The sequence below is a fragment of the Leptonotus elevatus genome, chromosome 3 (assembly GCF_054856555.1).
Source record: "Leptonotus elevatus isolate MCC_2025b chromosome 3, RoL_Lele_1.0, whole genome shotgun sequence".
In the NCBI taxonomy this organism is placed as follows: Eukaryota; Metazoa; Chordata; class Actinopteri; order Syngnathiformes; family Syngnathidae; genus Leptonotus; species Leptonotus elevatus.
In genome coordinates, this window is record NC_141241.1 from 17,399,526 (window position 1) to 17,425,418 (window position 25,893).

Here is a 25,893-nt window from a genome sequence, read left to right on the forward strand (position 1 = left end):
ACTGGAAGTGACTCATTAAAATGCAGTAATATTAATATTACTTTTTGCAGAGGATAAATAAAATAAGCCTGTGTCAGAGACATGCAATGTGGGGCACCCCTGTTGAGTTTTTTTTTTTTACGGCCTCGTCCATCGCAGATCAGCGATCGTACATTAAGGAGAATGTTGAGGAGGAGCATGTCATCAAGCTGGGATTTGAGGCATCAAAGCAAATTTATGTGGTTGCTTTAAACACAGTGTGTAATTAGTTTCTAATTTTATGGACGGACTAAAAATTAATCAAGCCCACTTGCGAAAGATAGCAAAAATTGCATTCTTGCACTCTGGCATTAATTATGATTATATCAGTTTGATTATTATTATTTTTTTATTAAAAAAAAAAACGACCTCATCACTAAGTGTTTATATTGTATCTATACATTAAATTAAGTAAAATTATGAATGTGTTGATGAGTGTTTTCATAGCATGTGATGCAGTCATTTAATTAATTTTGAGGGATATACATAGTATTCACATGACATCCCCGACCCCCAGCTATCGACCCAGCACGCCTTTGGTGGGGCAAACAGCCAGCAAGCAAGCAAATGCTGAGGAGCGCTCAGGTTGCTTACTACAAGTTATTTTTATTCATTCATTTTGTTCATTCATTCCGGATTTTCACAAACCGCTTCACAATGGTGCACACGTGTGCTGTTCACGGGTGCAAAATTGGGCGAACAAAGATGTGAATAGAAACTTCTAGATAGTATTCACATGCCGTCATTTGCCCCACATTGTGTGCCGGTCCATAGAATGTCAAATGGGAACGACAAAGTGTCCGGAATTACAAAGATACATAAAAAGGATTTCTAACCAACAAAGTCTACCAAAGTGTGTTCTGACCATTTTGATTAAGGTAAGTGTCATTGTAAGATGGTAAAAAAAATTTTTTACCATGATGCGATCGTGATATGTGAGCCATTAGTCGTGGCTAGCTCCGGCTAAAAAAATTATTTGTGGTCAAGATCTCTCCAAATACCCTCCTTAAGGTTTTTTATTTTCCTTTCACAACAGCCCAAAAGTTGAAATTGCTGTAGTGTTGTTTTTGTTGTAACATGCTAGCGCTAGTAGCTAGCGCCTTCGGAGAACTAGAATGTCCATTTTTGAGAGCCAAGCCATCCTACCTTAAAGCATACGTTTTCAAGTCGTCCGTTCAGGGCAGTATCGGCAATTGTTTGTAATCCAAACGATTCCACTAACCAAACGTTTTAACGTTTCAATGTTGAGCTAAATCTTCCACATACATCTTGCTTATACAAGTAACGTTAGAGGAAGCTGGGGGTGACATTCATCAATAACAAAAGAACATTTGGTAAACACAATAGAAGCAAAGTTGACACCGGTGGAAAGTTGACCCAACATGAGGGGCGGACTCGCGATCCCGTGACATCAATAAATACTATGTATACTGTATATCAGATGTGACAAGTGATGTCTAACACAATTTTGAAAAATGTTGTTGGATTTCTCTCTTCTTCCTTCAATATTTGTTTTCAATATTTGTCAACAGTGATTGGAGTTCATATTCCTCCTCTGCCCATGTTTTCATTATTAATGTCGCAAAGTGTGTAAGTGGGCTACATCTCCAACACCCTCGTGCAATTATGTTCAATCTTTTCATCTTCTGCATGAACAAGTGTACGCTGTCATTTCCTCACGGCGCGCAGCACTCAAGACGTCTCTTTGAGTTAAAACCTGAATGTCTGATGCAATTTGTCACACACACTACCAGACCATGAAATACTACATGAGCAAAGGTTAATTTTATGCCAAAGTTGCAAATAGATATGTCGGCGCGGAGGCGCATTAAACCTGGGGGAATTAGTGGCTGAATGATGCCAGAACATGATGAAAACATGGATTTGAAAAAATACATATATATTTATGTAACAAAAGAAGATTCAATCAAACAGAAAAACTAGAAGAATATTCCAAATGTAACATGCTGCTATAATTAGTCAATTCAGAACATTTCTCACTTTTGTGCAATTTGGAATTTGACAAATGAATGAATGAATAAATAAGTACATTTAACAAATAAATAAATAAATGAAAAAATAAATAAATAAATGAAAAATTAAATAAATAAATGAATAAATAAATAAATAAATAAAAATGCAAGAATATTTTTTGTTACTTAGTTTTATGTTAGACTTAAGAGAGAGGTTTTTTAAAAATGTGCTGTACTGTTATTGTATTTGTAAAGCGGTGTATTGAGATACAAGTGACAGTATTTTGCTTTGGCTTGCAAGCGCAACTTCAGATGACGAGCTTGAGATTTTGAATGCCCAGTTGAGGTTTACTGTCAACGCAAACATAAAACAAAGAGATTGTTGCATATTTAAAACAATCACATAACTTTACCTTAGGAAAAGTCGCTAGTTTAATGCTAACCCATATGTCATAGATGGGCTAGCAAATGCTATCTTTCTATGTGGTGGTTTAAGCAAAGGATATTTGAACAAGTGGGGAGAAACAGCAATACATGTAGACAGAGAATATAAAAATAATCACAGGCATACAGTATATTCTTTATCCTCTGCAAAAAATACTGCAGTTGCTGTGTCACTTCCAGTAGTCTTGAAAGTCTCCTTTGTTTGGCTTCATGACTGTACTAATATGCCCCCAGTGGCCAAGTCACATACACCAGAAGGAGCCACAATGAATTAATTATGATGCACATTCTTTACAATCTGTTTAATGTTTTAAGTAAGTACAATATTATGGAGTGCTGCTTTCCCAATTAAAAAACAAATTGCAAGAATGTTTGTCGAGCTGAAACCAATTAACGACATTTCCATTTATTTCAATGGACAAAGAGGATTTGACATTCAAGTGTGCGAAGTTACGGCAGTAGTCACAGCACAAATTAAACTCGTATCTCAAGGCACCACTATTTGACAGTTATGAATGTTAAAATCTTGCTTTGATAGTTGGTTCTACAGTTAATAAATAAAGTTTTATGAGGCTGACCCTTGAACTGTAAGTGATGGTTTCCGATTGATGTATTTTGTTTATCTAAACTAATGTGGTGGTTAACAAGTATCCTTGGACATGTTTGATTGTGTGGCTTGCACTGTAGTTGGCAAATGAGACATTTGGGCCTGCTACTCCATCTTTTGTTATATTTTGAATACAAAGTAGACTCTTGGCACGCGCAGGTTGATTAGTGTTGGATTTAGTGTATAACATAAGCCACAATAATATTCGGAGCATGTTCACGTTTTATGCCATTTTGACATTCACCAAGGCGGTCTATTTAAAAAGTAAAGAAAGCCTGTCGCCACCTGCTTGGATCAGACGGAAGATGCAAGGTGGGCAGGCCTGACGAATCAATAATGAGCAGCCTATGTATAAAGCTGTCAGTGTGTGAAGCTAATCCCCTAAACATAATTGATCTAATGAGGTATCCTGCTGAGTAACCGCTTTGACTCATTTTATCTCGGTATATTTAAAGCATCACAAAAAGTCAGGCCTTGTCTTCTCCACTCAGCACAAACCTCCAGTTTAAGTCAGTGGGCTCTAGCTGTCATTTTTATACTGTGTGTATCCTTCACTTTTATGGAGTCAGCACTTCCAGATGGGGGTTATGATGAAGGTGGGGGCTGGGCTGGGTTGGATTAGAGGGTGAGGCCAGACAGGGCAGCAATGATTTACTGTGGCCCTAGAAACAATATTCATCAAAGCTACTTACAATTGAGATTTTCTATCCAAGTGCACGCTTCCACCCTTGGCTCATTATGAATTCATCAGCGAGCGCGATAAAAGTGGAAGTGCAGCCAAGCAGTGATGAGCCGCAGCCTCGCAAATCCACAAGCAAACATTGATATGGATGCGATGAAGATGATCATCTCAATCTTTCCGCTCCATTTAAAAGCTTTCTTTTGGCTGAGTCTTATGCCTCACACGTGTGTGTGTGTGATTGGGTGCACTCACAGTCAATTAAAAGAACATGCCAAGTCAATTTGGAGATTTTTTTTCTAAATGCATTTAACATGATTTAAGATAATTTCGGAAAACATGTGCAAAGTCTGAGAACTATTTCAGTTTTCAAGAGTGGCATACTTGAAGCCCGGCATAAGTCTCTTCTCCCCCGCTTGATAAAAACTTGAGCGGGATCCGGCGCAATTGTGTTAGCTAGATACCAATGCCTTTAACCCAAAAATGCATCCTCCCGTCACTTAAGAGTGCCTCATTGTCCGCTGTGAGTGTGTGCACGTCATCTGGGCTTTTTGGTTGCAAATATGACTTGATAGCCAGCTTGTAGACCAGTATTTCAGGTTGGCATGGCTGCTTTAGAGCGCGTCATTGCGGCATGGAAAAGCCGCGCAATGACCCAGTGGGACATACGCTCGTTAAAGTAGCATCCATTTTTACAGGTCATAGTTGAGGTATTTGACTGACAGTTGACAGCTGAGTGAGCGGAGGTTTCTTTGGACTCAGCGGACACACCCGCAGTATTCGAGAATGGAGACTTGGTTGTTCATGATTTTGAACTCCTATTTAAATATCAATCAATAAATAAAAAGGCTCTGCTCTCATATTTATTTTTATATTTATTTTTTGAATCTTGTTTTTATTTTTGTATTTCTTTTTACTTGTAATTATGTATATATATATATATATATGTGTATATATATATATATATATATATATATATATATATATATATATATATATATATATATATATATATATATATATATATATATATATATATATATATATATATATATATATATATATATATATATATATATATATATATATATCCTGCGATTGGCTGGCAACCAGTTCAGGGTGTACCCCGCCTACTGTCCAAAGCCAGCTTGGAAAGGCTCCAGCGTGCCCCGCAACCCTTGTGAGGACAAGCGGTTAAGAAGATGGATATATATATATATATATATAATATATGTTGTTTTTAGTTTCCATTTATATTTATTTTTTATATTTAATTTTTGAAATATAATATTTTTATACCAGTTTTTATTTTCACTTTTATTGGGGTTTTTTATATTGGCATTTTTGGTCCTCCATGTTATGATACAGACCAGAGTTTATTTGATTGTAGTTTGTTTAAGCCACAGCATTAGTTATCCTCACAAGACAGCAACACAGCACAGAGAGAAAATATAGATGCAGATGAGTGGTTACACTCATATTGCATCATGTGGATTACAGAAGGGTCCACGAGGTGACTCTAACAGTGGAGAAGGCAAAGGAGAGGGGTAGATACCAGGGTGACGCTTCAGATTTCATACAAAAGGATTCCTCCGGGGCACTTTCCCGTGTTGTAATGTTGTAACATCTTTACAACATCTGCTGTCAAACACCATTCTGAGGTACTTTGCTGTAAAATGGAATAAAGTGCTGTATAAATTCAACCTGACACCTTCACACATTCTACCTTCTACCTTATTTAATATTTAAAGGAAAGTTATTGCATTCTTTTTTTTCCCTTGAGATGCTGTGCCTACCCTGAAATCCTGCTTGAGCTCATTGGGAAAAAAGTATCAATGGTTCAGTAATACAAGCAATTCAGAATGTGTTATTTCTGCAGACATATGACTAATATCACAAACTTTAAATCCCTTAAACAGACATATCGAACCATTTATTATTCATAGAGTTGAATAAACAGATACATGTGTTCAAATTAACAGACGCAAGAAGTACTGAACCTTGAGATACGAGCCCTCACTTTGTCGACTTGACTTGAGAGCCAAAGCACTTAAAAAAATATTTTCTTGACAAGACATGTTGTTGTAATCGTTGCTTGTGTTTGGGTAAACTTAAAATACCCAAAAACTGACTGACCTCTAAAGGAAAATATTACAGGCCTGCCTCGACACAACATTCGATCAAAACCTGCTTATGAATTTTAAAAAGATCTTTTTGGCAGACGTATAAAAAAAATTTTTTGTGTAAGAACATGCTGGAGAGCAGAAGGCAACATCAGTGAGAGGAATTTAAAGAGGAATTCACACCTGCGTGTCTCTACATACAGCTTGGCTTTCCTGAAGAAAAGGACGTTCTGTGGCTGACAGTGCTGTGGGAAATAAAAAGTAGGCCATGAGGACTGTAATTATTAGTGTGGGTGGAGACAGATCACACATCAGTGAACTCCACATGAACTTATAATCACTGTTTAGTGCATGTAAGATTATCAATTCAAATTTTGCCCATGAGCTCTTTAGTATGCAGTTTCAAAGGTTACTAGATTTGTACATGATAAATTATAATATATACGAAGACAGGAAGTGTGGTATGGAAAGGAATCATTGCTTGATTACTAGTGCATAGGCTCGAACCAAAATCTCCACTCGCTCTATGTTAACTTCAGCGAGTGGCATTTGAATCATTTCACATTTTGCGCTTTTATAGAGTCTGGCTACAATGTCCTTTGTGACGCCTTGCAATGCGTTGAAACACAAATGAGATGGCTAGTTGCGTAGAAAAACACGCCAAGAACTTCCACTAATTACAAAGTACAACATCTACATTTAGCGTAATGCTGAATTGTGCTTTTAATTATTTGTTTTTATTTGCTTCTATGGCAATTTGTGGAAATATATCTTTATAAGTTGGTCTTTGGCCCAATAAATGTTGGGGACTACTGAAAAATATCAGTGACATCATCGATTCATTAATTTAACTTCGGCTTGACTTTCATCTTATTATAGTCGATTGCAAAAAATCTTTAGGGGTGGAGTTTGCATGTTCTCCCCGTGCTTGCGTGGGTTTTCTCCGGGTACTCCGGTTTCCTCCCACATTCCAAAAACATGCATGGCAGGTGAATTGGACACTCCAAATTGTCCATAGGTGTGATTGTGAGTATGGTTGTTCGTCTCTGTGTGCCCTGCGATTGGCTGGCAACCAGTACAGGGTGTACCCCGCCTACTGCCCGAAGCCAGCTGGGATAGGCTCCAGCAACCCCCGCGACCCTTGTGAGGACAAGCGGTACAGAAAATGGATGGATGGATGGATGGTTCGAGCAACAGCTAATTCATGTTTTTTTCTAGTCAAGATCTCAGACTATTGGGATGAACTTTGGGACAGCTTTGTATTTTACTTCATTTTCACTTCCACACAATCATGTGTATGACCAGTTGCTATGACAACCAACTGCTGTAGTATATGTATTGCTGCAAATTTTGTAAGAAGGGAAAAAGTCGCACACATTGTACACAAGCTATGTTAATAATGAATTTAAGTTAACCTAATGAATCTCTACTTTCTATTTGACATTCCAAGATCTGTTTGATTTCCATTATCTCTAATATTTGTCTTGTTCTTCAGCCCCCGACCGGGTAAAGCGAACTGTACGACGAGCACACAACAGATTTCGGTGGCACATGAAAGAGCATTTGATGCCTGAAGCAGTTTGCCAGCATCCTCCAGCTGTCTGTGGCTCCTCCTGTTGAGACAGCCGGAGCCATCAAATATTCACAAATTCCTCCGGAGTGCAAATGCATAGCATAAAAATAGATTCCACCCGTTTTAAGGAGGTGATAGATACAGTGCTGAAGCGAAGTCATTACAAAATCTCCCAGAAGAACTTGGCTGGTATTTGCTCGGGGATGTCTCTGCGGGTTTGTAGAAAAAAATGGAACAGCGTCTCAAAGCTTGTGTTGCATTTTTTAGAGATTTGTTTTTAGAAACGAAGAGCATCGTGTGCAAAGAAGAGCTTTCGAAGAAATTTGCTTCGTTGATGATCGGGAAACTTTTCCATCAATTATGAATGTTTTCGTCTTACATTCACAAACACACAATAACATCTCTATTTCTCAAAGAAATTCTACTATGAACATTCACACCATCAAAGAACAACAAGAGAGGCCAGGCCTTCACCAAGAAAACACCAATGTCAACAAACAATATCAGTTGTAAACGATCCTCAGCGTTTAGCAGAGATGCTTTTAAATTAGGTTGATCTATCTTTTAAGTTTAGGGAAGAAAAGCACAGCTGGCTTGTGAAATTAAACAGCTGTAAATAGCATTCATGCATCTTCCCTTCGGATAGTCTGCTGGCGTAGCTGCTTTAGAGCGCCTCGTTGTCTGCCGTGAGTGCATGCATGTCATGGAGAGGAAAAGTGAGGGGGAAAAAAATCAGCCATGACAGCCAGCATATGGACAGTGTCCTCACACTTACGTGACTGCTTTAGAGTGCCTCGTCACGGTGAAAGCCCTGCTATATATATTCCAGCCACCGGAGGCATTAATTACAGACATTTTTGTGTAGGAATTGTCGACACCACTTTTTTACAGAACAATACAGTACAAATGCTTAACTATTGAGTAGTCACTGATACCAATAACAAGCACTTTTGATACATACTTTTGATACATACCCCCCCCCCCCCAAAAAAAGAGTATTAATAAAACTAACTTTTCAAAGTATATCATTTAGATATGTGTGTGCAAATAGTATATCATATGTACAATATTCACAAACAACATTGTTATTTTCTAAACAGTTTATTAACCCTTGGCATTAGATGTCGCTTCACGCCGATTAGGCAGCAAACCAAGTGCAGCGCCACATAGTGAAATCCATTATTGCTTCAGGGTCTTGAGACTCCGCATTGTAATGGTGGAATGATCACGTTATACTTGTGCCCACCACTCGTTGTGTATGTGCCACTAGAACTTGTAGGGCCAGAAAGAATTTTCTCTTTAATAAATAATAAAATAACAATATTAGCCCGTGGCTGTCTCTGTCCTGTTTCTCTAACCCTGCGCTCTGCAAGCATTTGCAGTTTTCTGACAAAACATGACGGGTCCAGTCGTGAGGCAACATTTTGGAAGTGTTCTACTGAGGGCAGTGGCCGCCATCGGCCACTAGCCAGAAGCGCTTCAGTCCGACTGGCCGGTCTTCTAAACAGACAGAGTGTAAAAGTCGCCCGTCGTGTGCTTTTGTCTGCTGTGCGCCGATAAGCGCTTGTGCTGCTTCACATTTTTGCAACACAGCAGAGCTTTGGAGCTAATTATACATCTCATTGTTTCGCCATCAGAAAGTGAGAAGATGTTTTTGGAAACGGAAGGCGGCACTCAAAAGATGTTGAGGAGTGTATAAAAATTAAAAAAAAGCACTGCCCCGAAGGCACGTTTGTCACATTGTTATGTCAGAAGTGAAAAAAAAAACCCTCAACTGTCATATTTCTGTGGTCAGTGGCATAGCAAGGGTCCCCATGGGCCCCAAGCAAGAAGGGATTGGGGGCCCTGGCAGATGGGGTAAGGGTGGGGGGTTGGCACGGGGCACGACAGACAACCATTCGTCAGATGCATGTTGTCAAATTTTGAAATTGCACACAATTGAAACAAAATAAAAACAGTAATACAATAGTAAAGTGGGGCCTACATTTATTTAAACAAACAAAATTTGGGACCAAAAATAGAATACAGCACAGACCAAAAGTTTGGACACACCTTCTTATTCAAAACTATGCTTTATTTTCATGACTATGTGCATTGTAGATTCTCACTGAAGGCATCAAAACTATGACGACAACTATTGAACACAGTTGGAGTTATGTACTTAACAAAAAGGGTGAAAATAAGACAATAAATACATAAATACATTAAAAAATAATAATAATTAAATGCTTGATTGAAATGAAATCCAGCCCTGAAAGTCTCTCCTAACACAGACAGTCATAAACATGTCTTACTTACAGTCACCACTCCACTGTCTTGTTTTCTTTTCTCTTCTCCCTCCCAGATGGATAGCTCCTCTTCCATCCTGTCAGTCTTGTCGGAGAATCTCCTGTCGGCCTATTTGTTTACGCTGTGACTCTGATGAGCAATACGTGGGGGAGTTTGGCTCGCGTGGCCCCTTTAGGGAATTTGAGACGGTCAATTGGCACTCCTAATGTGAAAGAATAAGATATGCGGTTTGTGTGAAATCTGTTGGCCCTCTGGGGGCCCCTCTGACTAGGGGGCCCCAAGCAATTGCCTGGTTTCCGTAATGGCAAGCTACGCCTCTGTCTGTGGTCTACACGATGTCCTCAAATTAACAGGGATCCGCATGGGCTTCATATTGCTTACTGTGAAATACAATGGAACCTGTGTGCATTCCAGTTCCTGTTTAAAGCGTCAATTAACGAAATATCTCTACTTATCATCATTTTGTGCAATGACAGAAGACTATATCATGTCTTGCAGTCATCCTCTGGTTTAATATAGATCATTTTGTGGCTATTAGAAACGTTTCCTGGCACGTTGGGAATTGGTGAGTGGAGTAGAATGTGCTGTTGAAAATGACAAGGGGGTTCTAGGTTATGGTTATGCACGATGACTTGAGCGTAATGTTTTGTGCGACTTTTGAGGCATATTTCCACCTAAATTTTCATTATAAGACTTTTGATGTTGCACTGTATTACTCTGTATTCCTCTTCAAATGCTTGCCTGCTACCTTTCATCCTACTATAAACAATAATGGCTGCTTTCACAACAGTGAGTGGCATATGTTTTTCGCCATTTCCTAAAGGATCATCTTTGTGCAGCCTCTTGGGGGTGTTGTGTGTTTTTTTGGTTGCCTCCCCTCACACCTTCTTTAGTCTCCCTGTAACATTAGAGTAATAGCTTTTAATTTTTGATGCTATGATTCTGCTATTTTCTGTCATGTTTGTAAATATTACTGTACTCGGTGTGCAGAAAATCGCGAATTAAATCAAATCACAATATCTGCCAGAAAAATCACAATCGGAAGATGGTTAAGTGTAAATGTTTCAGAGCAACTTTTTGCAATTCGGAAATGTAGTGGTGGCCTAAAAGTGGAAGTTCGCAGAAATATAAATAACAAAGTACAGTACAGATGTGATTCCTACTGTACAGTTTCAAAAAAGTATTTGTACTCCATTACCTTACAAGACTGCAAGTGACCCATTTTCCTTCATCCTCTGCATTTATTTTAGTCCAGTAGATTGGGCCAATGTTGTCCTCAAGCAGATGACAATTCAACACCTCCAACCACATTTCCTCTCCAGCCAATCACTGCGCCATTGAACGTATTGATCAATACACCTTCAATCACAGAGCGAGAACAACAATAATTGGTTGCTATTCACACATGATGTGCTGACACTTCAACATCACAAAGCCTGCCTCACATTTAACTTCCTAGCTTTTTGTTTTGTTGAACAAGCCACACAAAAAAAAAAAAAAAGACCCTGTGGTTTGATACCGTGAATTCAAAAGATGCTGCGTGATAAAAACGGACAAAAACCCCAAAGGACTCATTAAAAGTCTCCTCAATGAAATCAAGGGCAAACTACAAAAAAAGGATACTCTGAAAGAAGTGAAAGCCAAGCGTGACACATTATTTGGCCTCTATCAGCTCCAAAATGACAAGTCAAATGTAAGCAAATAAAACTTGCCTTTCCAAAAGGGAAATAAAGAATCAGGTCATGCAGTCATGTAGCTCGTACCATCACCACCCTTTTACGATTAGATGGGGAACATGTGTGACTTGGTGAATATTCATAATGAAAAATATTTTCATCGAAATCAGTGGCATGGCAAAAGCAAATAATACAACTCCTTTTCTAAAGTCCCCATTGTGTTTGACCAAAAGGTGGTGGATTAAAATGTTTTGTAAACATTAATGGATAAATTGGATAAATGTAATTTTAAACGAACAATGAAAAGAAGATACCATTGAATATGACACAAATATAAATAGAATCTGTTGCTAGTTCGGACTATTGTACGCGAGCATGGACTTGTTTTTTTGTTGTCTCAGATTTGACTCGGACTCCTTGGTATTTGACTTGGACTTGTCTCGAACTCGGCCATTGGACTCACAAAATATTTGTATTGACTCGGCCACATCTATGTTTTTATTTCTGAAAATGAACTTCGTCCTTCAAAAGTACCTTGACAAAGTTTTTCAGATGATCGAAATATACCGGCATTGACATTGGCCATAAAGAGCCAAAAAATAAATAAATAATGAAAATAGCATTTTTCTGTCTTAAGGTTTACTCTTGATCTCATCTGGACTTGGACTTGACTTGGACCAGTGATGCCAACTTGGCGACTGTTTCGCTAAATCTGTGGTGACTTTCCAAAGCCTCTTGGCAACTTTTTTTTGGGGCAAAAGCGACTTAGTGACAAATATAATGACTTTTCTTGGTGTTCTGGAGTCTCTGACGTGACAGGACGTCGCATTCTGTATTTTCTGTCCTCAACGAGCTGCGGGTGCTGCCATGAGCCCCTCGCTCGTTATAAAGCACTCACAATCGATGCGAGGCGAAGTTTTTTACTCCCTTTTTGCTTCTCCCACGACGTTATTCCTCTCTCCTACAGTGTCCATGACAAAAACATGCAAGTGTCCAATTATGCAAATTAGGCGATGACATCATTTTGAGACCTGTAATGACTTTTAGGCCAGCCAATAGCTACTTTTCATACTCGGACATTTGTGACTTGAACTTGACTTGGACTGAATAAAGCTTGACTACAGTTCTACTTCAAACTCTCGCTCACTGACTGTAAAGGCATTTAACAGTTACGTTTATTAAACAAGTATAAGTTTGTTTCTGTTCAATTTATTCTTTCAAATTTAATTGTATTTCTATTTCTTGAAACTTAAAAGTCACACGCTGGTGTATCCTCGACTTCTTCGTCCATTCTTCACACAGAAATGAGTCACATGAATAAGCCTTCAAAGACTGTGCGGTCATGTGATTGTTTGATTGGTCGAAATGGAGTCAAAGGTCACTGGTGATTACGTTTGTTTGGTGAACAGCTCCCGAAGGAGAAGTTCCGTAACATACAAAAGTAAAAAGTCATCTTACATTATAGCAATCAGTGACTCACTGTTACTGCAAAAAGTTGGAGATGTTTTTGTTGTACTTTGAATATGGCTTTACTTACTTGTGGCAAATCTTCTTGGTTTTCTTCTTCTGATGTAACGAAATGATGAGCTTTGAAAAGGGTTATCAAATCTAACAGTATAACTGCCAGAGTATTGGCTCAGGCAGATGAGTGAACGGCCCTCTTCTTATTACTGGTTCATGGGCAACATTATCTTATCGCTGTGCTCAGAAATATATTTCTGATTTATATCCCACACGGGCGCTTGGAGAGGCTTTTACTCACACTCCACTTTATTAAGAACCACCCCTGCCTCCATATAAAATGGTGAGTCAGTGATTCCCACCAGATATGAATTTTGTGAGGTTCTGCATTTATCTCTGAAAGATTTCCTAATGCTTTTGGCTTTCAAAAGGGTTTCCACTTTAAAAGCACACTTTTCATTTTTATCAAAAGTGTGGCCTTGCCTGCAGATGACGTTCATTCCCTTTGAGTCATACTATGGTTTTCTAGATAACGGAGAAAAAAAGAGCAACACTCAGTCACTTATTGTCAATGCATTCATTTTCTAACATGTATCCATTTTGGGTTTACAGATGATCTGGAGCCTTTCCAGGGCAACACATCCCATCACAGGGCACATCAGACAACCAATCACACTCACTTTCACACACAATTAGAATCTTTAATCAACCGAATACAGTATGCATGTTTTTGGAATGTGGGAAGAAGCCAAAGAAAACCCATGCAATCAAATAGGAGAATTTGCTCATTCTCCACAGAATATAAAACCGAAATCCAGATTAAAAACATTTCCAATTGAAGAACAAGGACAGTTAGCTTGTAGGATTTTTTTCTATCATGTGAAATATTTGCCCAGCCAGGCACATACTAAGGGAAGATGCATAAATAGCTCTATAGAGAATATGAGACAATTTGTTTTGGAGTGGAGTGACGATGGAAAACCACAAGTCATCGGTGCATATACGCATCTTAGTTCTGGTAATGTTTTACAATAACTCATCTCGTGAGCAAAGCATCCTGAAATGAAAAGCCCTTCACGAGAGTTGTGTTCATGTGATGTGACTGTTTCTTGAGGTTTGATTTCGAACAGTGGTGGGCAAACTCTCAGGTGTGTTGGAGAAGGGAATCATCCAAAACCTGCAGGACTCCGGCCCTCGAGGACTGAGTCTGCCCAACCCTGAATTAGAAGCAAGCACTTTGACCTAAGAATCAACAGCACCTCCACTGGCACCTACAATGCCAGGAAATAGATTGCAAATATCTATATATGCTTTTAAAGGTCAAATTATATCAGACTGAAGGCAGCCATGACTTTTTTTTTCATATACGAAAACATACGAGATGTACACACACGTTTTAGAAGACAACTTATTATTTCACAGCGGCAATTTGTGACAAAGCCCAAAAAACGCAATACCTTAAAGTCAACATTGCCTTAGAGTAAAATTGCTTCTGTTCTTGCTGAAAAGCAAAGTGTGTGGTGGCTAGACGCTGACACTTTACTTGCGCTAATGACAAAGAATTTCAAAACCGAGACTGCTTCTCCCAATGATGAAAAAGCACAAAGAAAACCTTTCTACCCTTCTGAAGGGCAAAAACGATTTCTGGGTTTAATGAGGAGAGTTGCACAAAAGGGGTAGAGATGACAAAGGATGCCGCAAGTAAACATGACCCTGCTACTAAATTCTGCCTCTGCATATCCCCTCTTGGGAATAAACAAAGAGAAAGACAAAGCAGCACACAACCTCTCCTCTTTGAAAAGGAAAATGTCAGTGTGATGTGCCAGCCTCTGATGCATCCTAATGAGAGATCGTGTGTCCCCCCACCGTCCCTAGCCGCAGAGCACCTACCAACGGTGGACCAAACATCACTTGTTGGATTTTTTAAACTAAATTGAACAACAAATATATTGCGATTCAATGGTCACACTGATGCGATTCTTCTGTATGGGTGTTTACAGTGTGATGGCAATTCAGAATAGATGACTGTGAGCATTAGCTTGTATTAGCCAATGGCTAATAGCCAATAGCTAATGGCTACCTAGCCATGAGTATAAGCCAATAAACTGAATGAAAATGCTTCACTTAAACACCACAATCGGCTGAGAAGCTAATAGAACTTCATATGGTTTCACAGGGGTGGAATAGAAAAACAGAGTTCCCTATATTGTTTTGGAACATTTTGACTGATCTTTCTAGACCAGGGGTGGGCACACTCGGTCCTCAAGTGCCGGACTCCTGCTGATTTTGGATGTTTCCCTTCTCCAACTCAGCTGATATTTGATCAGCTCATCAGCAAGCTCTGCATGAGCCTGATAAAGATCCTGTTGATTGGAATCAGCTGTGTTGGAGCAGGGAAACATCCAAAACCTGCAGGATTCCAGCCCTTGATGACCGAGTTTGCCCATTACTGTTCTAGACCCACATGATTTGGTTTTCTCTGACAGCATAAGCACCAAGCCTACCCAAAAGAAAGAGTAGAATCACGTCTTTCACCAGAAAAAAAAAAGTGTTTCTAGCTTTTTCCGCTATTTATTAATCTTTTAAAAAAAAAAAAAATTATTAAAAATTTACGATATATGCCACCAGTCTAAATATGGTATTTTGGTTAATATTGTGTTAGTGGAATATGAGTTAAGTAGCACAATTCAGCAGTTTTTATCAATATCAGAAGGCGGCCATTTTGCCACTTGCTGTCATGTGAAAATGACATCACAGTGGCTCAGGTCTCAGGTAGCAATCAATCACAGGTCAGCTCCAGAAAACAGGTGAGCTGTGATTGGTCGTTGTCTGAGCCATGAGCAACTGTAATGTCATCTTTAGTCGACAGCAAGTGGCAAAATGGCCGCCCTCTGAGATGGATAAACATGGCTGGATTTTGTTGCATAACGCTTATTCCACAAATGTAATCTTAATCAGAATGTCATGTTTAGACGAGTGAGGTCATATAACATATGATTGTCAAGAAATGTTTAAGGGTTGACTTCCACTTTAAAAAATGTTGTCAAGAGGGCGGTGGAGGGGTACGAGTGCAGACGGAATTGTGGACGGCATGTCAAGTGGATATTGGAGCGTTAACGCATGACGTGCAAACGAAGCCCAGGGTAAACCTTCATGGCCCAAAAATATTTAGTCAACGGGGCGAGGGATTGAAGGGAATTTAGGACATCATGGTAAGTACATGTCGGAGTGTTTGCTCATATTGGTCAAATAGGGCCCCTGATGAAGGATGGGGCCCCCTGACGGAGGACATTAGTGATTTGAAAGCAGGGTTATTATAGTTTTGGAATTTTCATTATAGTTAGTTTTTATTTTGTTTATTTTAAATAAATTTTCAGGGTGGCTTTGTTAGTATTCATTAGTTTTAATTATTTCAAAAGTGCCTAGTTTTAGTTTGTTTTAGTATTAGTTTTCGTTTTACTAAAAAAAAATATTACTTGTGTGCAAGATTTAATAAATAGCATGGTAAAATGAAAAAAGTAATTCACTTCTACCTAGCGTTGAATTAAATGAAAAAGCAGGCGAGCCGAGCCATTGGAGCCAAAAGTCAAACATGCAAAATTGTCAGCTGGGAGCGACGTCATCTGAAGGTGCTTTTCTTTTGGCTGCTGCTAAATGATGTCCCTTTCGTGCGACACACTTTCAAGCGTCCGTATTGCAGTTAATATTTAAATAAATATACTTAAATCACATTTAAAATCAACCCCAAAGGCTCAGGTATTAAATTAATTACCAAAGACAAAAACTAAGGACATTTTTACATTTTATAATTATAGTTAGTTTTGTCAATGTAAAACGTAGTTTCAGTTAGTTTTAGTTTTATTTATTTTTAAAGCATTTTCGTTTTTATTTTATTTCGTTAACAAAAATGTTTTTATTTTATTTTAGTTTTAGTTACTTTTAGTTAACTAAAATAACCTTGCTTGAAACTTGATTCGGGTTTTCATTTTAAGTACATTCTCAGAATAGCTGAATCAGTTACTTTGCTGTCCTTGTCTTGCCTTGAAGTCTTAAATGTGCCTCACTAAATTCTGTCAAAGTTGGAACCTCGCTGATTGTCACGAGATCTGACACAAGATGGTGAATGTAGGTGAGATTAAATCAAAGCAAGGACAGTAAATGTTCCTTTTCAGTGCTCTGCCAAATTTCAAACTGTCGAGGTTAACTACTCAAAGTAATAACTGTATTGATTTTCAAGGTATTGCATGTTAGGCTTGCATGCAGTGGTGCTAACTTCAGTGACGCACGACTGATGTATTCAAGCAGGGCACATCTTCTTGGTGAGAAATGTTTCACCCTTGTTTAATTTCTTTAATTATTACTGACAGCATGTGAGGGATTTTCTGCCTGGCATTTGATGCTGAGCGTCAAATGTTTTCTAAAATACCGGTACTTGATCTCCTTTGTATGGCAGCTTTTTTTTTCTTACCAAGAAATAAATATTGAAGTGTGATTCACAAGAATGATGAGATCAGACTGTAGTCTGCCTCAAGGTCTCGTCCTGCCTATTAGTCGCCATCCCAAGGAACATTTAATTCATGTTATGACATCAGCTAAGTGTCTGATGTCTGTACTTTATATGCAGAGTGACACCGTGGCTGAGGATGAATTGTAAAATGTCTGCTTGTGTTTGGACTGTTGGAGCAGATTTGTTTAAAACGTCTGTCTGATGTCAAGTTGATCCTGAGACCTTTTTATCTCTTCACATCCATTTGACTTTGTTGTCAGCATGTCACAGCAGCAGTGTAACAATCAATGCGCATTTCAGGAAACGCATGCACATTTTAGTTTTCAATATGGTGCTTCTTCAGGATTTTTCTTTCATCACTGTACTTGGAGCTGAGCCAGAGTGACCATTTTAGAATTGTAGAGGCCACTTTGTTCTTAGGAACATTAAGTGGAGCTTTTTCTGTAACCTTGCCAAGGTTTGTGCTGTGCTACAATCCTTACGGAGAGATGGGAGGTGACTTTCCAAATCAAGTCCACTCAATGGAATGCAACACACATATAATCCAATCAAGCCATACCAACTTAAAGACGACAGATACAAATGGAAGCAGGTGGTTTTTACAGCAGAATGTGACGTCAGAATCAATATGGAACGACCGGCGAGATCCAGCGCAGCCCCGTTGTCATTCTCATGAAAGCCCGGCGAGTCATTGGCGAGACACTATATGTGTGGAAAAAAGATCAGATTTTTGTATTTTCTTCTTCTTCTTTTTTTTTTTAGGTCACATAGTGAAAAAATTGTCCTTAGGTTCAAATATACTGCCAAATGAAAAAGCAATAGCTTTGTTTTATATTATGAAATGTAACATTTTGGGTTTGTAGATAGGAAGAAAAAAAAAGACGAGAGGCAAAAAAGAAAGTCAATGTGTGCTAGATTCCACAATATGCTTGTCAAATATTCAAACTGCAGATTTTTAAGCCCGGTTGTACAGCGCCTTTTTGTTCATCTATAAACAACCAAGCAACAACAGCAAACAAAAAACAACAACAACATAGCGTTATGGGCTGAGTTGATCAACAAAAGAAAAGAGGAGTTACATCAAATGTGTCCTATTATTATCAGCAAGTGCCAATGATGAGTATGCTGATGATTCGTCAACCAAGACAGGCGCTGATGTCGATGGCACGGCTTCACACAGTAAGACAAGTGTTAAGACACAATTTAAAGCAGCTTCAGAACATTCTGCTAACGTTGTTGTGCGCTTGCTGTAACTAGTGAATAACGGAAAAACAGGCATAACGTATTTTAAATGGGAAACCAATGATCGTTAATGTATTGAGCATTTCACCTTGAACGGAGGTTTCTGTTGTTGATTTCAAAAGTAGTCTGTACGCTGTGAATGCATCACTGCCCTGAAATAGGATTTTATTATTTTTTTATTGTTATTATTTGTGATTGAATGTAGAGCGACCACTGAAGTTAAGCGCTCTAGTTTTACTTCTACAATGTTGCACTCTGTGAATTTGATTCATTGGCCATTCAAAAAAATGGTTATTTTGTTACTGCACTAAATTGAATTTCTTTTATTTTCTTTTTATTTTCTTTGGTTTATTCAAGACAGAATATGTAAACGTCAATTGGTTGCATCGTTATTTTTTGCTGCACCACTGATTTGCTATACAAATATTTTATTTGTTTCACTGTTTGCACTTAACTTGCAGCCATATAAAAAGTTATCGTGTTGGGATACTTGCATTCAAATAAAATAATTAAGTCAGTTGAGGCAATTTGGATGTGCTCTCTTTCTCTCTCTTTTGTTGTTGTTGTTGCTTTACCGAGGTATCAGATTGATACATGAAATCGCCAGATACTGAAAGTCAAGTGACTTGGACTCAAGTGCAGCAAATTTTGATGAGGACATCCCTGTTACAGTAAAAAGTGCCGAGCATGAAGTTAAGCCTCCTGCTCATAACTTCTGTGCCAGACAGAGGTGACTTTTATAGTTTGCTTTTCATTTCTCTCTAATTACCCTCTATTCATACGTGTATGAAAGTTAAGAAACTTCAAAATGCTTCTTAAAACATTGCCCGTACAATTAACAAAGATTTTATGTTGATGATAGTTTAACCCAGAGGCAGATTTACATGATAATTTATCTCAGTAGAAATAAAGTAGGGCATCGTAAAAAGGAACTGCAGCTGTGAGATAGGGGCCTAAATGTTATATTCTAAATTTTACAACAACTGCAAGTTGGATAGAAGTGCCCCCCCCCTCCCCCAAAAAGACCATTAGAATGCTGTTTCACACATTATTGCACCTCGCTCCTCTCTTTACAGTACAACGCTCAATGATGACAGTCTGTAACATCGCTGGTGGTAGCAACTGTGGCGTGTTGCGCTTCGTCTTTTTCAGTGGAACAGCTGGAGTGGTGGAGCAGCTCATTCAAAATGCATTTGCAACTTGAGTTTAATAAACAAAGCAACAATGCATCTGTGAATGACACAGTATTCATTTGAAATATGATGACATTTAGTTGGAATCGCTATATAACTGAAGTACCATTTACCATACCTTTACCATCCAAATAAAAGTGTTAAGGATTTAATAACACTGCTAAATTCCAAACACGTTTGTGCTTGATTCAACTAATACAGACAAATTATTATTATTTACATATTTATTTGTATTTTTACAATAAAATAATCCTCAAATGAATTAATGATTTAGATACAAAATGAATAATCAAAAAAATGTCTTAGAGTCCATATTAAAAATAAAATGTAAAAAAAGTGACCATAAAAAAAATTATTACAAAATTACAACAACAAAAAATAATAATAATGATAATTTGTCCAAAAAGTAAGAGGAAAATCAGAAATTTTGCATAAAATGTCCATGAAATTGAAAAAGTCAAAAAATAGAAATTTTAAAAAAGGCAAAAAAGAAAATGTTCAAAAAATAACTTAAAATGTCCAAAAACTAAAGAAAGGCAGAAAATTCCCCCAAAAATATTTTGGGAATAATCAAGTCAGATATTTTTTTTAAGGCAGAAAATAACATGTTCAAAAAGTAACTACGAAATGTTAATAAACAAAAGAAGTTGAAAAAAAATCGTTCTAAAAAAAGCAGAAAAGAAAACCTTTAATAAGTAACTATAAAATGTCCAAAAACACGTTTGTGCTTGATTCAACTAATACAGACAAATTGAAAATTCATTGTATTTTTAAATCATTTTACTGGAGAGCTGTTAAGAGTTTATTGTAAATACAAAAAGTAGTAGGGATTAAAAGAAATGTAAATATAATCTAAAAAAAAAGATTAACGTGCTGCATCTTTCATGTTGACTTTGGTTTGTAATAAATGTAGTCAACTGCAGTAGTCAATTATAATAATAATTATTATTATTATTGTTGTTTTTCACAAGGGTTTTTTAAAACCGCATGAACACAAATGTTTTAGTCAGGCTTCACTCACCGCAGACAGCAGAAAAGAGTGTTTGACGAAAGAGCATTATCTTCAAGGAGTATGACGTGATACTAAATAATAATAATGGTTGGCCTTTGAAATACACAGCAGTTTCATCTCCACAGGCTGCATTGAGGACATGAATGAATATCATATGATGCAATCTTATTATGTGAAGCAAAATGTCCACATCGGTCAACTTTCACGAATCACATATTTAACAGTTCATTTGCATTTGTTGTTGTAATTGAAGAATGGCCTTGCTACAAATTCTGAATTTTTTAAATTGTATTAATGAGGACAATGGGGAGTTTTAATTTTTAAAATTGTATTAATGAGGACAATGGGGAGTTTTAAAACAACCAGATTTCTTTCCGTGTGTGTGCGTGTTGTGCTTTTTAAATGTGGACGGTCAGATTTTGTCTTTGCACGCAGTGAACACTCAATGACTGCGACTGATAGGGTAAAATAAAATCAAGTAAAATAAAAAATATGCTGAAATAAAATAATAGGCTTCTTAGGGGCAGTGTGGTGTCGTTTATGCATGGAGATACACAAAGTAGAAGTAGAGTAGAAAAAGAAAATGGCGGTATAATACATTTTTTACAGATTAGGAAAAATATATGCCTTTGACTATTGCTATAATAGCTGTCTGTATGTGTTACTACAGTGTTTGTATGTGAATGTTTTTCATTTGAAGGAATATCACTTGCTGAACTCGATACAAATTTTCTATTAGCCTGTCCCCTGAAGAATCCTTCCAGGAGGCGTGAAGGCACAGCAGAGGAGGCTGGAAAATGTGTTGGACTCCAAGGGGGACTCCTTCAAAATGGCAAACTTTGATTTGAAATATATCTTTTGTCACACCAGTCCTGAAACCTTTCTGGCACACCTCATATACATTGCTTATGCATCTCGCCTTTGAGTTATTTCATTGTTCGATGCGAGTGTTCTCTCGGTACCGCCATCCATATTGCAACTGGACTGACAAGGTTGTCACTCATGTGTTAGTTAGACAATATGCTCATAAATATGAAATGTCCAGTCTGTTTAATACAAGCAAACGGACACACAAACATTTTGTATAACCTTGTCATTTGTTTTTCGGTGTCTCATCAAATTATTTTCTGGGTTGAAACAAGCCAGTCAGCAAATATTTTGGTTGACTTCGCCTCACAATGGCCAGCTTTTCTAAAAAGGCACACCTTCAAAATAAATGTTTAATCATGACCATCATCATCATTTTCTGTAAATCAATATTTTGTGGCATTTTAAGGTCAATCAATCAGAAGGGTAAACATAGCAGACTATTAGCTGAACCAATTAGAGCAGTGAATCTCAAAGTGGGCTAAAGGTACCACAGGTGGAACTCAGGCTCCCTCTAGTGGTATGTGAAAGAATCACTTAATTTAACAGATTTTTTTTTACAGTGCAGTTATTACAGTTCATTTGAATTTAATGTTGAAATACAGTTCCATTTCATCTTTTAGAATCGATTGTTTTCAAACATTTAGGTATACTTTTCATGTACGTTTTTTTTTTTTTTACTTTAACTTAAATTGAATATCGTATAATGTGCATAGTTGTTTATGTTCCTATATAAGTACAGTGGTTATGTTCGAACAGTGCATAATGTTACGGTGGCTTAAAATGATTAATTATGCTTTTTATACATGTTACTGCATTTTAATGTTGTCAGTATGGCGGTACTTGGAGGGCAAAGTCATTTTTTAGGTGGTACTTGCTTTAAAAATTTTGAAAATCATTGAATTTGAGGACGGAAAAATGCCAACGTCACTCTGAGCCTTCGCGTTGGGGCAATATGTTGAATTGAAAATCTGATAAAACTGTTCAAACATTAAACAACCACTTCAAGTTCAACAGTGTCTTTGTGTGTATTCTACGCCAGCAATTGGGAATCTGAAGGCCTTGGGCAGATTGCATTTACAAGGCAACACATAGAAGCTGAAATCTGATTGGATAAAAATAATTAAGCCGCAAATGACTGTAATCTGTACACTATTAAAAAGATAGTTGGCCGTCCATATTGTTATCCTGCTGGAAATCGTTTAGTTCAACCCTTAATTCAAGCATATTACCATAAAAATATATAAATATGTGAATGAGCGTGCGTTTATTTTTGCTTCAACGTAAAACCACTGTCATGTACAATGTGTGCGTCTACTGTTAAAGCTGCTCTCGGTTTTAAGAGGATTAAGAGAAAAACAACTAAAAGAAGTAATTGCTTCCACCTGCAGTTAAAAGGTGTTTATTAGTTGTGTCAGGCGGTGAATTATTCCTCCGCATAACCTCAATCTGTCAGCAGTATTGTAGGCTGTTAAAGCTGTGTCATAAAACCGTTCTTTTACGGACACGGGGATTAACAGATGATACCAAAGCGACTTTTGGTTTTCTTTCATTTCTTTCTTATCGGGACATGCAAATGAACAATATATACCATTATCTTCCACAAGCTTCTTTCCTTTTTCCTTTGTACCATGGAGACGCAACATTAAAAAAAATAATAATAATTTAATTGGTAACAAGATATACCGTCTTCTTGATGTAAACTTATATTCATTATTTCTCACCTTTTCTTCCCATAAAACCGCTCTACGGTGCACTAAACCAAACAGTTTAGTGCTTTCATATCTACACCTGAGTGTGAACATTCCTGGTGTAATGCCTCAACAGGCAGCAAGAGTCAAAGGAATGCCTGTATGAAACGAGCAACTTGCGGAATTCACAATAAGCGTGCATTTTTCGCCTTCCTTTTATTGGCATTCCAACCTATTTGGCGTCTTGACTGTTAAACATCTCTGAAGCGCATTTACAAGGCTCTTGGAGGCAGCGTCGAATCTTGAGCAGATGCCGCCAATGTTTTATGGAGATCGTGTCTTATCAGAATGGGCTGCGAGCGTATTTGTTTTTGACACCTGAAACTTGCACATTTGTTAAACGTTTGCCTGCTGTTCCTCTAATGCGACGAGGGCTCCCTCTGGTCGTACGCGAAAGAATCACTGGCCAAGTTGTATTTAGGGTTGTGGCTATAGACTCGAGTATTGAAACAATTAACGAGTAAAAATATATATATAAGGTGCAGGTATTATTTTTGTTAGCTTCTACTTATACAATAGTATCTGCGACATTGAATGTGTATGGCTTTAGAAAACTGGGCCTGTCCTGGTGAGTGACAGGGGCGTCTGCAAATTTGTCGAGCTGTTAACAGGCTAGTGTTAGTCAGTGAATAAGCGTGAGTGGCGACAATGATGATGATGATAATTATAATAATACGTTCAATGAATTTATTTCTACATTGAGTCAGAGGGATTTTCCTGCACCTCGGCCAAATTCACCAAAATCACCACAATTTAGACCTGCTTTTAGCTGGTCTACTGTGCGTCTGTCTGGGTTCTAAATAAAAAACGCACTCGGTCTGCCGGAATTCGGTCTGCCAAACACGCTCAAGTAGACTTGCCCCGACACAAAAATGAAGATGACAGTTTTTATTCGAGCACACATCTACCAAAATAGGGACTTTAGTTAATGCCGCAGTAAAGTCATAAATGCATTAAACAGCGGTACGAGAAACACTTCGAATTAACTTCTAAAGATTTAAAAAAATAAAATGGAAAAACAGTAACAAAAAGAGAGAACAGTCCTTACCTTTATTAAGGTTAGTTAATGTACCAATGTATTCAGCTTTCACAGACTTAAAATGAGTTGAGAAAGGCCGAGATGCAACCAAAAAAAGTTTTTTTTTTAAATTTGCATTGGTTCGGCCCAGAACAACAAATAGCTGTGCTCATTGGCAAGCTGTAACTTTGAAGCAGCTCTAGAAGGGGTGGCGACGTGCTGGGATTTTTTCATTTACCTCCCTGGAGGTCAAAGAGTCAGAGCGTCTGCAGACTCAACCACCGGCTGCTTTTCGTGATTGAATCTTTTGTTCAAGGACACTTGGGCTTTCCGTCAAGAGTCTGAACTCCTGGTCTGTTTTAAGACAACTCTGTCATTTATCACAGTTGCTATATGATCACTGCGCCGTTTTCCTTTGCTGTCATTTTGCGCATTTTGAGACAATCCTTCATGCTATTTGTCTTCTTGTGTCTCAGAGGCTCCGGGCCGAGGAGCGGATGAGCAGACCGACACATCCTTCTCAGACTCGTCTCTCTTTGCTCACTGGGGTCAGGAGCTCAGCGCTGACAATCGACGAGTGGCGCTCAAGTTGTTTCAGTACTACGGCTACAACAGCTACCTCAGCGACCGTCTCCCATTAGACAGGCCAATAGCAGATCTCAGGCCGTCTGGGTAAGATGCAGCAGTACAAAAAACAATTGAGCCTGTGTAAAGTGAAAATAATATGTCTTATACATTTTAAAAGTCACAGACAAATATTGTTGAAAACAATGTCAAATTTGAATGATTAAAAAAAATCCAAGCACAATATAGAAAATGGGGAAGATCAAGCCCTTTGCTCTTGAATGATTTGATCCTTCTCTGCTACATGCACTGCAACCACCATAATTATTTCATCTAGCACAGGGGTCTGCAACCTCTGGCTCTGGAGCCACATGTGGCTCTTTAGTGCATCTCCTGTGGCACCCTGTGGTTCTCTAAAAAAAAAAAAGGGGGAAAAAAGAAAATAAATTTGTAGAAATTATTATTATTATTTACATATTTATTTGTATTTTTACAATAAAATAATCCTCAAATGAATTAATGAATTAAATACAAAATGAATAATCAAAAAAAATGTCTTAGAGTCCATATTAAAAATTAAATATAAAAAAATGTCCCAAAAAGTGACCATAAAAATATATATAATATATAAAAATAATAATAATAATAATTTTTCCAAAAAGTAAGAGGAAAAGCTGAAATTTTGCATAAAATGTCCATGAAATTGCCCCCACAAAAAAAAAGTCAAAAAATTGAAAAAAGGCAGAAAAGAAAATGTTCAAAAAATAACTTAAAATGTCCAAAAACAAAAGAAAGGCAGAAAATTCCAATAAAAATATTTTGGGAATAATCAAGTCAGATGTTTTTTTTAAGGCAGAAAATAACATGTTCAAAAAGTAACTACGAAATGTTAATAA

General features: G+C 37.7%; 1 protein-coding gene across 1 annotated transcript in view; it reads left to right on the plus strand.

The window, feature by feature from the left end:
- The window catches only part of galnt18b (UDP-N-acetyl-alpha-D-galactosamine:polypeptide N-acetylgalactosaminyltransferase 18b), a 69,526-nt gene that overhangs the window by 8,964 nt on the left and 34,669 nt on the right, over positions 1–25,893 (plus strand). Inside the window, exon 2 of the mRNA XM_086071684.1 lies at positions 24,910–25,105. Coding sequence (XP_085927810.1) covers positions 24,910–25,105 — 196 coding nt within the window. The remainder of the gene's footprint in view (positions 1–24,909; positions 25,106–25,893) is intronic.